The 16,302-nt window shown below is 37.3% G+C and overlaps 1 protein-coding gene across 1 annotated transcript in view; it reads right to left on the bottom strand.

The window, feature by feature from the left end:
• The window catches only part of LOC110452349, a 22,928-nt gene extending 16,848 nt beyond the window's left edge, over window positions 1-6,080 (bottom strand). Inside the window, exons 1-3 of the mRNA XM_021500811.1 lie at window positions 6,039-6,080; window positions 4,213-4,879; window positions 2,725-2,894 (exon numbers count right to left, since the gene is read on the bottom strand). Of these exons, the coding sequence (XP_021356486.1) occupies window positions 2,725-2,894; window positions 4,213-4,813 (771 nt within the window). The 5' untranslated portion in view covers window positions 4,814-4,879; window positions 6,039-6,080. The remainder of the gene's footprint in view (window positions 1-2,724; window positions 2,895-4,212; window positions 4,880-6,038) is intronic.
• Between the last annotated feature and the right edge of the window lie 10,222 nt (window positions 6,081-16,302).

Here is a 16,302-nt window from a genome sequence, read left to right as displayed (position 1 = left end):
GTAGCTAGGCCTCTATTAACGTGGATTCATAACTGTGCTAGGGGGGTCCGGGGGCCTGGCCCCCTGGACATTTTTAAAAACAATGGTGCAATCTGGTGCATTCTGGGCATTCTGAGGTGCTTTATTTAGTACTCGAAAATGGAAAGTTTTAGGATCTTAAATCAACAAATAAACCCTTTACTCGGCATATTTTTTCTCTTAAATAGAGCTAAAATAGCAAACAAATACGAGCCCCGATTATGTTAATAATACCCAGATTATCTAACAGAAGTATAATTTTCTGTCCTTTTTGCCAGCGAACTCACTGTATTATTATATTTTCAATGTCAATGTCCATTTGTCTAACTATGCAACATTGCTCGTCCAGACAGACGTTCAGTGGACATAGTGGAACTCATGTAGTTTTTCACCCTTCTCATGATACTGAACTGCCTCTCAGTTGAGACTGTTGAGACCGGCATGGTAATAAGCCACACTACCAGACTTATGTAAATGTTGCACTAAGGTCAGAAGGCTTTGTTTCTTCCAAAGACCGGGCAACTTTCGAATTCACGTCTGAAGCTTTCACGATCTCCACTAAAGTCGTCATGAAATGCATCAAATATGGCATCTTCTTGAGCAGGTGTCTTCAATGGCTATTTAGTATAGAAACGACAAGGAACGTTTGATATAAGCATGCAGTCAAGTACGCATAAGGCAACTTTAGCTGAATTTTTGTTTGTTTGTCAGAATCATGTGGATTCAACTGCGTACTCGCGTATAGGCAGCTACGCGCCTGATGACTGAGTGAGATGGTCCCTTTGTCAAGCTATGATTGACTCAGTCATAGAGTGACAAAGGGACCAGTTGGTCTTGAAATGTTTAATATGTACATTGTGTATGAAGTAAAAATTTGATATACATATTTCCAAACTGATCAATCTTATTTAAGAAAGCAGACTACTTTTGCCGACAACAGGCTTTTAAGGACTTCCCACCCTTTGTAATACACATGTTTTTCTTGTCGTATTTTCGTGTCTTCATTTTTCCCTATTGCATAGGGAATATCAATACCGTAGTGTAAATTATAGTAACAGCTGGTAAACAATAGTACACATGTGTGACGATGATATGTTAACACCCGATGTTGAGACTGAACTGGGAAGTGTGTAATCACACGTACTTCAGAAATAAAGATTCTGATACAAAGGTAGAAACTCACTCACAGACATGAGACCAGACGACTTCATGAAGGTCATATATGAAGCGCATGGAATAAAAATCATAAAAAACATAAAAATCTACCATGCTCTAGCGGGCTGTGGAATGAAGTCCAAAGTGTACATGATTGAGAGTAATTTGGTTCCATAAAAGAACATTAAATTATCACTTTTGATATCATAATTTTAATTTATTTCAATCATTTTTGATATTTTTTAACAGAGATCACTGTCATTGTGTAAATGTTATCCCTCTGTAAAAATTCCATTTTTTTTTCAAGGAAGACAACTCTCACCAGGATCAAAGTGATTGTAAAATATAAAATAAATAAATTATATTAAAAGCCATTGTGTATATTTTGTTCAATTTTGCACTACTTTTGTATGAAACTTTGTGTCCTGTTTGCGTTTAGCTTGCAGACAATCACTTTTGTCAATACAATTTCAATAAAAAACACTTTGTGCAACGTGTTTTATATGTTTTGTGACAAATAAAATATTTGTAGGGTTAATTAGCAATGCTTCTTTTCATTCTTTTTATTGTTGTTACTGTTCTGAACAATGCCACACACCAAATAAATGGAAAATTTTAAAATTGAAGAAAAATCATTTTTTGGGGTATTTTTTTCCAAAAATTGCTGTATAGCAATATATTTCAAAAGCATATTTTTATGTTTAAAAGTTAGTAACTACCCATTCTATCTGGTATGCCGATAACCATAAAACAGGATGTTCCTGGTGGTGGAAATCAGTTTGAATTTTGTAATTGATGATTGGTTTGACAAAAATCTTAAATCTGTTTGATTCATATCAAACATGATTAAGTTCGATAACATTCCGACGCCAATTTCTTTTTAATTAGCAGCTTTTCCTGTGACAATATATTGGGATAGATCATACATATTGCAATATATATATCCTGTCTGTATTGCAACATATTATGATACACTCCAAGAATATTGTGACACCCCTATTTTTAAATGGGATATTTTAGGGATAAAATCTGACACACCGGTAAAATGTAATGCAAACAGTGGAAGCCTTTGCCAAGGCTCACCACAAAGCAATTCATTATTTCATAATGTATGGGAGATACGAAAACAGCCCAACAGAGTTTTCATTATCAGGGTTTTGTTGTGTCCCTGACACTATTGAGACCACGCTTTATGCAAGGGCCTGTTCGTTTATGCGAAACAACTGGTTGGTCTGTTTTTAAATGAAACATTTTTCGGGTATAAATCCTGGCAGTCCTGCAAATGTTTATGCAGGCCTTGCAAGGATTTGTCAAGGCTTGCCTGAAAGCAGCATCAGTTTACTAGATCTAAACTTATTTCATAAACGAACAACATTGGTCGAACCGGTCCAACCGTTTGGTTTGCAAAAAAAAGAAAGTGGCCCAACAGAGTTTTCATTGTGCAGGTTTTAGTATGTCTCTGACACTACTGAGATCAACAGAGTTCTCAAAAGCTCTACATCAATCATCATCATCATCATGAACAGTTTTCATTGATCATACTCCACCTACCTTCAGTAAATCTTTCACCTTTTCCTGTACTTCTTCAAAACGAACAGCATCGGTCATGTTTCTATAACTGATGCCACTATAGCGGGTGCGATAATCTGTGACTAATTCCTCAGGACGGCTGTATATATCGTAAACAACATTGCCATGATAATCAACTACACTGCAGCGACCTAATAAACAAAAAATGATAGCACAGGTATATATACATATATAATAACATTTGTCATTAATATGTCAGAATAAGCACCATTGCTGCAATAGAGACCCTCCCCCTATTTTTCAGACCCAAAATGAATTCAATGCCCTTGAAATAGACACAGTTTTCAAGCTACATTGTATAACTTCACTTAAGCCTTTCATCATTGTCTTAAAGCCTAGGAATCAAATACAGCAATGAATTCTTCCAAACAGTATATCTGAAGTGTCCACCTACTGCCACAAACATGGTTCAAGGAACAGCTGGGTATGAACTGGACTCATGTTTCAGACATTGAAAGTGAAAGTAAACGAACAGCTAGCCTCAATTTAGATTACACGATAATTTGCATTTTTCAGGTATGTTGATTTGCTAACTGGATATATAGTACTTGTGCCCAAACCACAACTGGGTCCTTGGTGACCCATTCCAGCCCAAATTTTAAAAATATATCTTGTCTGCTTTCATAACTTTCTGGTAGTAGACCTGGCTTGCCTTACCCACTCAAGTGTCCTGTCATCTTGTTATTATGTACTGTGCAGTATTTATATATATCTGAATCCCTTATTGGTAATTTATTACTGTTGACAGAAAACAGATGCATGCAATACATCATTATTATACCTTATCAGGCCAAATAAAATCAATCTTGTATTTCCGCTAACCCTACCTAACCTAGATTTATGTGCCTACCCTGAAGTTTTTATTGGCAGTTAGTGATTTGCACTGTTAAAGTCAGAAGTCCTGCTCTATATAAGCATAGTAAAAATACTTTCCACAAAAAAAAAATTAAAAAAAATTGCCTTCTTGTGTCTACCCTATTTTACTCTGAGGATGATAGTGGAAACATACATACATGTAATATTTTTTTCTTAGCCTCAGCTTACATAGGTGTCAACCTCTGAGACCTCCAATAAGGGAGATCTAGCTCCCTCTTTCCACATGTCCAATAAGGGGGAAAATGCGTGAAATGTGACTGAAAATGCTTTTCTAAGTTTTTCTTTGCCTTTTTAGTGTACCAAAATAACTCCAAAAGGCATTCATCTGATTCAGACTCAACTTTAGATCATTTGACAGCGGGATGTAGATTTTGAGTTTGTGTGAGTTTGGACTTGAATTAAGAGTTTTGAGGGATATTGGTAAATTTTTGTCAAAATGAGGAGGTCTCCCTTGGAGGCTTGACAGCTATGATCCAACACCTTCATACCAGGTGAACTTTGTATAGCGAACAAATGAAAATTGGCAATTACACACAAATGTGAATCAGGATGTCCTGACTAGTAAGATCATACCTAATCTACTGATGCATCCTTTAAAACCCACTCCAACAAATTCACAGTCCACAGCTAGGTATTGATCTGGAGATGGAATCGGTGGTTTGTTACTTGTATGTTCTGTAGTATTTTCTTTATGACTAGGATCAGGTATCTTCAATTGGAAAGACTTTTTATCTGGTTTCACTTCACTTCTGGCATCAGTTAGTTCCTCCATTTTTTTGTCTAATCGATGTTTGAGAATTCTTTCAAGTCTAGATGACAATTTTCGCTTCTTTTTTTCTTTTTCGTAGCCACTACCACCAGGACTTGTATTGGATGTTTCCGTGACATTCGAGGATGTGGATGTCGCCTCGACCGCCGGGGGTTGATCGGGACTGTCACAACTGTTTGACCCCATATCATTTCCATTTTCACACCTTAACACAGAATTTGTTAATTCACTTTGTACTTGGACATCTGTATCAACACCAACACATGGTCGTTTGGCCCCAGTCAAGTCTTCAGCTTTTTGCCGGAATCCGCGTTTCATTGTTCGACGTATTTTACTCATAACCTTTTGCATATCCAGTTCATCAATGTCACTGTCTGCAGCCAACATGAAAGATGGTTCCTCCATTACCAGTCTGAAGTGTTTAATCTGTAGCGACAGGTGCCCTACGTAAGAATGGATCACCTCCTTGATCTGAAGGAAAAACACAAAAAATGTCATTAAATAGATACCTCTTAATCTACTAACTCAATTTTCTCTTAATCAATAACAGACGTTCTGTTATATCAAGAGTAGTTCTATTGTATTAAGACACGTTCGTAAGCATTAAGAGAAATTTTGATCATATTAAGACAGGTTCGGTACAGTTTGTTTACATGTGGACACTGAGACAAATTTTGGCTAGCAGCCGATCTCGATCGCTCATTGGCTCGTTTCATGCTGTGACGGACCCACAGCCTGGTTGGTTTTCATTCATTTTTACAGCTCTACTTTAGGAGTATGCTATAGCCAGAAACTCTTCTACTGGAGATCTGGGCCCGTACATTTGTAAAACTGCCATCATGCTCAAACCTATATTTTGTGCTAAAGCTTGATTTCTGATACAAGAGAGAGCTCACTTTTAAGGTCACCAGAGCTTTGCTCAAGTGACCTATTCTGATCGCTTCAGTCCATCGTTGTGCATCGTCCGTCGTACGTAATCTTTTTACATTTTCGACTTCTTCTCAAGAACCAGTGAATGGAATTTTTTCAAACTTGGTCAGAATCATCCTTGGTAAATGAGGCCACAAAATTGTAATCCCAACCCCAGGGGCCAGGGCAGGGCCCCAACGGGAAAATTAACTAATATTTCAAAATCTTCTTCTCCAGACTCAGAGGTACTTCAGTCAATTTCTCTGCCTGGATGGAAAGATCATCAGGAGCTTTATTTAAATTGTAATTATCAGTACCCCCCAGTCATCCCTTCTCCCTTGGGGAGGTGGAAAAGTTTACTATAGTTTATATCTAATTATAGGGAAATGAAACACTATTCTCTTTCCTTTTACAAATGTTGTCCGTGGCCCTACCTGTAGTGACAGGGAGTTAGAACCTTGGTTGTGGTGTTCGAGGGCGAACACATTTAAAAAGGAGAGAGTAGTGTGGGAGGTTTTAATTGTGTATAGGATTAAGGTCGCCTTCTAGATTCAAGATAGAGGGATCCCCTTTAGCTCAGTGGTAGAACGTCTGACTAGGAACCTGGAGATTGAGGGTTCGCTCCTTGGTGGAAGCACACTATTCTTTCTCCTGCTACTTGTGTATTTCAGACATTTGTAACGAATCTGTGTGGACTAGTCAAACTCTTGTTATCATTTACATTGTACAAATGGGTTCCAGGTTGTTTCTCCCCAAATCTCGTTTGCCCTAGCTATAGGTTGTTTCGCGCTAGGTTGTTTCCCCCTAAAACAATTTTTTTAGGGCGAAACACTGTTTGGTATTTTCTTTTCATTTTTATTAGTTTTAAGTCACAAATTAGGTCTACTTAGTCTTCCATATCATTAAAATCAGTTTTATTACAAAAAAATGTGTTTGTGTTGTAGATTGTAAAGCAAAAAACGGAATACGTAATTTTNTTCCAATGGAAATTAAACAAATGTTGGTCCAAAATGTGATTTCCCTATATAAACTATAGTAAAGTTTACCCCCTCCCCAGGGGAAAACGTGAGACCCCAGGGTCAAGAAATTCACAATTTTAGTAAAGCACCTTAAGACCCTTCTATCTATGAAGAGTATTTGATTCTACCATATCTGGATCTTGAGAAGAAGATTTTAGTCAATTTTACCCTTTTTGGCCCCGCCCCTCAGGCCCCTGGGGGCTGGGGACCATATAATTCACAAGTTTAGTTGACCTTTGGCAATGGAACGTTTCTGCAAAATTTCATTGAAATTGGTTTAGGGGTTTTGGAGAAGAAGTCGAAAATGTAAATTGTTTACGGACGCACGACGGACGACGGACGACGCCGGACAAAAGGCGATCGCAATAGGTCACTTGAGACTTTGTCTCAGGTGACCTAAAAATGTAGTATTACTCAGTATTATTGGTTTGATTACACACCAACTTCACGCTTCAACCACGCTCTGATGAAGCCATAACTTGTCCGCTAGGGGGCGCTCGTATCATAGAACACCGATCAAGGGAAATAAGCCAACCTCACTCGGAACATATTTACTAAGGCAAAGAGGAAGTTGCGTATCCCTCCACTACACATCCCTGTGTAAACAAACCAATAATAATGAGTATTACAACATTTTTTGTTTATCTTGTAAGTTGTTTATATTACATCTGGTAACACTTCGATCCGCGATGTGTTGACATGACACCGGAAGCAAGTGCGAGTATAACCTGACGCTAGCGCGCAAGCGCAGACCGGCCAGAGTAGGCCCTCGATGTCCAGTGAACAAACACAAAAGCGACGATAAGTGTTCGCCACTGGACTCGGAGTTGCAAATCCCTCCATTACACATCCCTGGGTAACCATGGTTTTCACAAGTCCCAAATCTGGGGAAAACAGTTTTTGAAAAAAAAAAATCAGTCTTCTTAACAAAACGAAATAAAAATGCAGTTTATAAATATGTATATATATATGTAGGTGTGTTGTGCAGGTTGAACTCACTATCCATGTTTATGAGAGACTTAGTAAATATTTTCCGAGTGGGGTTGGCTTATCTCCCTTGATCGGTGTTCTATGATACGAGCGCCTCCTAGCGAACAAGTTATGGCTTCATCAGAGCGTGGTTAAAGCGTGAAATTGGTGTGTAAACAAACCAATAATAATGAGTATTACAACACTTTTTGTTTATCTTGTAAGTTGTTTATATTACATCTGGTAACACTTCGATCAGCGATGTGTTGACATGACACCGGAAGCAAGTGCGAGTATAACCTGACACTAGCGCGCAAGCGCAGACCGGCCAGAGCTATCACCAGGAGACAAACACGAACATATCGCAGCCTCCCAAAACACACACGCATGCACTACATGCATGCATCTTGCACACAGGGGAGGCCGTCCTTAAATGACCATAGTTGTTGAAAACCAAACCAAACCTACTTGGTAACCGTCTGTTTAGGTGTGAAATTTGTGTACAGGTAAATAGCACTAAACACACCGGTGTCTAGTGATGACAGCAGTTTAATTGTCTACTCAATAGGAGCTCATTTCATCATAACAATTGTAAAAAAGTCATTATATGTATTTAGTACTTTAAATATTACCTACATAAGTGAGTGACGACGGAATAAACCATATAAATAGCTAAAAGGCTCGCATATCGAACTCACGATCGAACCCACCCAAATCGATGCGAGCGCCGCTGAGCCAAAGGTGTGTTTTTCAGATAAATAGCAATATCTCGGAAACGGTTCAACTACGACGTTCGCACTTTCTTAACCTTTTAATGTGTTATATGAATTAAGTGTTTTGGTCGTTAGACAATTCGCCCCAAAACCGTAACGCCCCAAGCTGTTGCAACCAGTTCGCCCCAAAAACCCAGAGACGTATATACTAACCTTTTCCGCCCCAAAAGGACTACAACGTTAAAGTGAAATATCTACCCTTTACTGTATGTAATATTCTTAAAGATAGTTATTAATAAATAGCTTACGTTCAGGGTACACTTTAATCAGGGATGTGTAGTGGAGGGATTTGCAACTCCGAGTCCAGTGGCGAACACTTATCGTCGCTTTTGTGTTTGTTCACTGGACATCGAGGGCCCACCCCACCCGGTCACATTATACTGACAACGGGCAAACCAGTCGTTCCACTCCTAAATTGCTGAGCGTTAAGCAGTAGTCGAAACTAACGTTTTTACAGACGTTGGTATGTCTCGGCCAGGGGACAGAACCCAAAGTCTTGCTTCCTCACAGGGGCGAACGCTTAACTAAAGGCCAAACGTGAGATATTGGCTAGGGAGACATGTAAATGGAAATGTAATTTAGCATCGCATACATAAGTAATATTGTATAAAATTAAATATGAAACTGTCGGTCGGTAGTTTACTGTTTATTTGAATTGTCGACCTAACACAAGGAAGACACAATGTGTCGTCAATTTGTGATTGTACGGTAATATTTAATATATACCATACATTTTATTACCGGTCAAAAGCATATAGCAGATATCAACGTTCAAGTAATTTTGTAAACATTTTTTCACATTTACATTTCCGTGATTTTGGACTGTGGTGGTATCACAGTATATATACTTTAATTTGAAATTTATATATAATCCGGCCCAGAAACTGGTCACTAATTATATAGCTGTGGTGCTGTTCAACGACGACATGATGGAAAAAGTTCTCACTTGTAGCGTTAAGAAAATGATTGCAAACTGACTTTCCAGCGAAAATTAAAGAAAAAACATTTTTTATCAATTACATAGAGAATAATATTTATTGCTGTTAGTTAAATCCCTTCAAATTCGTGTATTACACATTTCTCAGCAGTGCTCGGAAACTGGTGGACAGGCATTGTCTGTGTTACTCTCTTCAGAGTCGTCAGGTTCTTGGTTTCAATTAAACTCGCTTTCTGAAAATTCTAGCAAATTTTGATATGACTGGATTTATGATAAACATGATGTCATCTTCAGTATAAAATATAATTCCTTGGTATAATTGGATTCCTCAAAACTCATATTGATTCGCCATCTGACGCTAGATGCCGGGCTGTTCTCGATCTCGCCTATTCCTTCAATGGTGTTGAACTTGTGACGTGACAACCGATGATTATAAGGTCCCATTCACCGCGAGATACGATTACGCTAGTAAAAAATCGCACACTTTACACGTCAATATCTCGGCATTTGGCTGGCCGATTTTGATGCGGTATTCGACATTTTTGTTTTTGGATCATATATAATAATAATAATATATTAATTTCTATTTTCGTTCAGGGTACACATACTTTAAGCTGTGGACTGACACTATTCAGAGACATATAATGCCAGAGTGTAGCAGGGATGTGTAGTGTATCCCTGAGTGTAGTAACAAATCAAGCACATATACACACATCAGGTATTCCGATACCATTAACAATAAAACCGTACCTATACGTGTCATTAGAAAACCTGCCTTGTTCCTATAGGTTTAATGCAAAACAAATATGTTAGAAAATAAAATGCTTTTGATATGCAAAATATAGGGATATAGTGAAATACGTACACGTAGCTAGCAGCACTCATTATTGAAAACTTTTCAGCTATGAAATTGCTCCATACCTCCAGCTTCATCTCAAACTCTCTGAACCATGGAATTATGCATCTAACGTTATATCAGTCCGTATTTAAACATAAAAATTCAATTTTGATATCTTGGAAAGATGCCATCAATAATGGCGCAGACCAGAGACGTATTATATTGTAATATATATACGACGTCTCGGCGCTTACTAACGTGAGGTTACAGTACATCATGGACAATTGCGAATGTTTTGAATTGTACAAAAATATCATAAAATATTTCTGTTACTTAACTTGAACTTAAACAAACTTGAAATGTTTTAGGTTAGACGGGGAAAAATCCGGGCTCTACTATTTGTGTCTACTTCTCATCCAGCACAGAGCTCATCCACTACACGCCAGTAGTAGGCGGGACAAAATGGCGGCAAACAGGAATCAGACCCGAAAGCACGTGCTACAGCGAATGAATGCTACTATGGAAACTGAATAAATGACTAGACACAACGGTTATTTCTTAGTCGGTTATTAAAATAACAATTAACTCAAGAACTTTACGTACTGACACGAAATTAGATGATATAGCCCTATTTAAGTCCGTACGTGGTGCTAGCGATCGGAAGATTTTTTATTTCTCTTACATGCAGGTCTACACAAACTGATAAAAGACCAAACTACGTACGATGATGAAGTTTCAGGGACCATAAATATTGCATTCTCGAGACAATATTATTTCGGTGATTATAAAGACATTAATTAACGTTATATTACATTAACTATAAAGTATATGAAGATGTTGTGGGGTTTAGTGTAAACATTTCAGAGATCACATTCCCTTTCTTGCAGAGCTATGGCCCTTTTTCTGCTGCAACAAAGGTATACTCCATCTTTATTTCCCAGCTGATAAGCCACTTGTTAGTGCAGCAGCCCCCTCCCCTCATCCGGTTCCCAGGCCGGTGGAGCCTAATTATGCTGGTCGATTAGTCAATAGGTGTTAATGAGGGTCGCAAACAAGTGTATATTGACTGATATATAACTGATACTGAAAGTAGATACTACAAATATCATCCACTAGAGGGCAGATTGGTTTACATCACTGTTAAAGAAAATAGATTTTACACATCTCATCCACTACATGACAAATTGGTACATATAAGTGTTACAGAAAATTGATTTTACTCATCCACTACAGGGCAGGTTGATATATATATATGTTTTACAGAAAAAAAAGATTCCACGCACTTCCTCAACCACAGGACAGATTGGTATATATAAATACTACTGCTAATATTTCTCTATCTCTTTTGACTCACTTGTTTGGATGCAACCAAACTGTTACATAACTAAATATAATTCTGATATATATGTCTGTTGTTATATATAAAACCCGCCAGACAGATCTGTATTTTAAAGACTGTACAACTCACATATTTTATGAACTCGCATATGGAATAGCCACATTTTCATACAAAGGCAAAGTTATTTTGGTGGGCGACTTTAATAGAAGACGCTCTAATAGCGATGATTTTACTAGATATGATCGTATATTTGATGGAATGATTACATATCTGATGACGAATTACCAACACGTACTATCTGTCCTGACAGTGTTGTTTTTCCGTTTGGCCTAAAATTGTTACAGTTTTTAAGCGGACGGCACCCTGACGGTAACTCAAACGGGTGTGTGTCGCCCGCCGTGTTGTAGCGTCGTTGATAGTCTGGCGTCGTTGGTTGGTTGATTGGTTGGTTGATGGGTTTATAGACTCCTCTTCACGGGCGGAGCCCGTGTTCTGGCGTCTTGAGGGGGTAAGTCTCCTGCTTACAGGCCCTCGGTGATTCAAAATGACCTTACCCTTCCAGATCACGCCCAAAGTCCGGTCAGCTCCTTAGATGCGGATAGACTGTCACAGTTACATACAGCACATATACGGGAGCGTGGACACGTTCTTTAAACAGCTTCACTGTCCTCCTATGCTGGCGTCGTTGATTATCTCGTATCTATATAGTTTTAAAGCGTTATCGGATCAAAGTCTGTTGCATGTTTTGATGAAATGTAGCACTATTAATGTGAAAACTGACGATACATGTTCACTCGCATAGTATTCGTATAACACAGATGTGCCAAAAGTTTTGTTTCCCACTGCATGAAACGTTTGAGTTTGACATCAACAGAGGGCGTGACATATCAGCAGGTGGAGGAAGGCAAATTTTCAGTGAGATCAAGGGAGTCGGACAGGAGCTACAGCGTCACGCTTATAGGTCAAATGCCTAGTTGCAACTGTCCGGACTTCCAAAAGCACCAATGGCCCTGCAAGCAAATGCTTGCAATACTTGGCCGGTCAGATTACAGTGGGATTTGTTGGACGAAACGTTCACAAATACCATCTTTAATACTGTAGATGTTGATTTTGTGAACAGCATTGATAGTGCAAGCGCTGAAGTGCAGTCAAGTTACAGTATAGAGTGCAATGATATCGGCGAAGAGCTAACCAAAGAAGACTCGAAAATACGAAATGAGTGCTTTGATTTGATGAAGCAAATCCAGAATGACCTCTATAGCATCTCCTCAGGGGTTGAACTCTATACTGAAACACCTGCATGAGGCATATTGCCTTTCACCGAAGCACATTATCAACACCAAATACATTCCTTTAAGAAGAGGGAAGAAGAACAAGACCAGGAAAATAAAGAGGAAAATAAAGAAAAGTAAGTGTATCGTATTGTGTATTTTTGGGGGGTAAATACAAGCCTATTCTGGGTTTTTTTCCAGATTTTTGTATCCAATTACTGTCAGACTTGTGCATATTCTATGACAACCTGTTAATATCTTTTTTTTACTTATTAGAATTAAACTGGTTAAACCTAAAGTTCTCTACCTATTATAAAGACAATCTAACACTACTTCTACCTAACTAAATCTTCTAATTCTATTGGCTAATTCCATCCCTAGGAGGCGGGGCTACATTTCTCTTTTAGAACTCTTTTGATGACCATTTCCCTGTCTAAGGACCACGATTAAACTAATCAATGCATTATACTAAATGGACCTTACATCCACACACCATTGTCCTCCGACCCTTCACACAGACATTTCCACACACTCCATTCCCTTTGAGTTCCTACCACCATGTGTGTCCTGGTCATCTCCTTTGTTAACAATTACAATCTCTTTTTAATTGCCTTCTTCTTACTCTTCTGATCTTACTCACTACCATTTTTCATCTGTCATATATTCCTCCTCTTCCTTAAGTTTGTTCCACAAACTTCCACAAAAACAATCTCACATTTTGATTGACATTAACAAATTCAAACAATTACAATCAAAGCGTTATGATATATATACTAACATACATAATATGTCTCATGCAAAACACACCAACAAAACAAAAATATATCATTATCTATTTACGAAGTTATAAATTCTATCAAGAAAAAAACCCCATCTAACTCCTTCAATAATTGGTACAAATAAAATTGCAACGAAATCAGAGTATTGTATTGATATGGATCGGGCTTATTTATATCACGGACTTAGATAACAATTTAATTTCGTGTTTATATATATCTATTGTATATATTTAATTATCCCACGGAATTAGATTATCTTAAGTCCGTGATTATCCTTATCGGGTATAAGGTATATTTGATCAATAACATGATCGCGGCAGGATCGAATTAACTTATATGTATATATTTATTTAATTATGCGTACCGGGTATAAGTTATATTTGATAAAAGAATTATAGCGAAATAAGAGTATTGCTTATTGATATGGAGCGGGGCAGGATCGGACTCCGTGTTTCCTTCATACCATCATTCTCTCTTTCTTTTAACTTTGTTGTTAATCAGTAAAGACATAATGGGGAGACGTGATATTTATCTATTTCCGTATCAATTTATTGCGTTAATCAATAATAAAATAAACACACATTGAAACATATTATCGACACTATAAAAAGAGCCATTCACTATTAAATTATTACAGTTGAGTTGCATGCAATCATACACCGGTAGAGTATCTCATAATCTATCTGAAATGAAATCTAAAATCATAAAAATTAACCATTTCTTTCCTAAAACGTATTCGTTTCATCATATAAACATATACATGCGACTTAAGCAGTTAGAAATATGATAATCAGTCTCACCATATTAATTCTATTCATGTCATAAAATGGTGTTATTAAGATCATATATATAAATTTAACAGGAAATATTTAGAACATTTGAAATTACTTTTCAAAAATGTTAGTTATTCAATTTTGTTAAAAATAACAGTATCAATTATATAACAATGCTGGAGAAGAACCTTCAGTTAAATAAGATACTTAAATAGTATGCAATTCAAAAAGTATATGAATTGTATATAATTCGCAGTCTTTCAATTACTTGATTAACTCAGAGATTGTCTGTTTTGGACAAGCTTTACATTTTTCCAGATATAGTTCTCTGACCAATCTTATGAAGGGTAGACGAGCAGGTTGTCATTAACCAATTTAAAAATAAAAAAGATAAATAAAAGGAATTACGTTACGCTTCTTATACATCAATCCAGAGACGTATATATTACATAATACGTTATATATACCTCTTTGATCAATCCGAAAGCAAAATACTAAATGACATGTATACATATACTATTATTAACCCTAAGTTTGTGACACTAATTAGGAAATAACAGAAATCTGTTATCTGGAGTACGGCTCGGTTCTGGACTCGGGCAAATATCCCGGGTCTGTGCCCCCGGGCTCTTGACAATCCAAGTTCCTGAAGGTGCTCTAATGAGGTGTATACTGGTACCGAATCTAAATCACAGTTACAGGTAAAAATTATACAATTATTGACCTATTTTCATGTGAATACAATGATTTGTTAACCCGAGGTGATATTTCCCGAGGCCGGAGACCGAGGGAAATATCTCTTTCGAGGGTAAGTAATTCCTCGTATTCACCTGAAAACAGGTCAATAACTGTTTTATAATATATCATTTTTATAAACTTAACCATGTGTAGCACCAATCCATACTTAACATATTCCACCATAATTATGGCACCTGTATTGGAATTCTGCCTACACAGAATATGTGTCTCTGTGCAATTAAAATGACCTTATATTAGCTGTTAATCAGATCGAAAACACCATACTGCGTAATGTGAGTAAATGGGAGAAAACTCAATCAAACAATTTTAGTATTTATTTAATACAACAAACATACATCAATTGGGGGATGATGCACAATTCCACATTTCCCCTTCGTTGCAGCATCAAACACTTTGTTGCATTCAGTAAATTCAGCGCCACCACCATATCCATGTTACAACCGACACTCGAAAGGTATCGGTTGATACCATGCCGGACACTAAAGAGAGAACTACGTTGATATTTCTCACCGTCTTTCTTCCTCATTTCCACATAAAACTTCGATGAACATTGTTCATTGAACAGAGTTCGAGCGCCTGCATGTCAACAAAGTCTGTGCCTTTTCTTTCAAATATTCACGCAATATTTTCCGGCCTCGGGAAATATCACCTTCTCGGGTTAATAAATCCTTGTATTCCTGAAAATAGGTCAATAATTGTATATTATTATATGACTGGTGCTAATTCCCAGCCCTGATTGGAGTAGTGACGTCATGTGACGAGTCTGTAAATATGTTATAAACCTCATTCTATAAACAGAAAAGTGTAACAAACCTCGACCTATAAATAGAAAAGGGTTACAAACCGCTACTAAAAATAGGCCTAGGTAATTTACCAGCCAGTCTGTAATTCTGTTACAAATCACACTACTGAATTCAACTACAAATAGATTTTCTCGTCAAATTCTGAACTATGTGAATATTGATGATGTCGACTGTGCAAATAATATTTACTTAAAACTAAATATCACATGAATTGAATCTGAAATTAAATTTGTGTGTATGCTATTTTGTATTTGAAGTCCTTCACTCTGTGATTCCAAAATGGTCCATGCCATCCATGTGTTTATGACATGAAAAATATTAATCTCATTGTAAAATGTCAGATAAAAAACAACAATTGTGGACTTCAGTCTCGGTCTATCCCTGATTTACGGACCTGGTCTGAACAATATTCACCTCGGAGACTGAAGTCCATATTTGTATATTATTATATGACTGGTGCTAATTCCCAGCCCTGATTGGAGTAGCGACGTCATGTGACGAGTCTGTAAATATGTTATAGACCTCATTCTATTAACAGAAAAGTGTAACAAACATCGACCTATAAATAGAAAAGGGTTACAGACCGCTACTAAAAATAGGCCTAGGTAATTTACCAGCCAGTCTGTAATTCTGTTACCAATCACACTACTGAATTCAACTACAAATAGATTTTCTCGTCAAATTCTGAACTATGTGAATATTGATGATGTCGATTGTGCAAATAA

Source organism: Mizuhopecten yessoensis, unplaced genomic scaffold (genome assembly GCF_002113885.1).
Source record: "Mizuhopecten yessoensis strain PY_sf001 unplaced genomic scaffold, ASM211388v2 scaffold6625, whole genome shotgun sequence".
NCBI lineage: Eukaryota > Metazoa > Mollusca > Bivalvia > Pectinida > Pectinidae > Mizuhopecten > Mizuhopecten yessoensis.
Note: the sequence above shows the minus strand (reverse complement) of the source record. Positions and strands in the feature narration are given on the sequence as shown.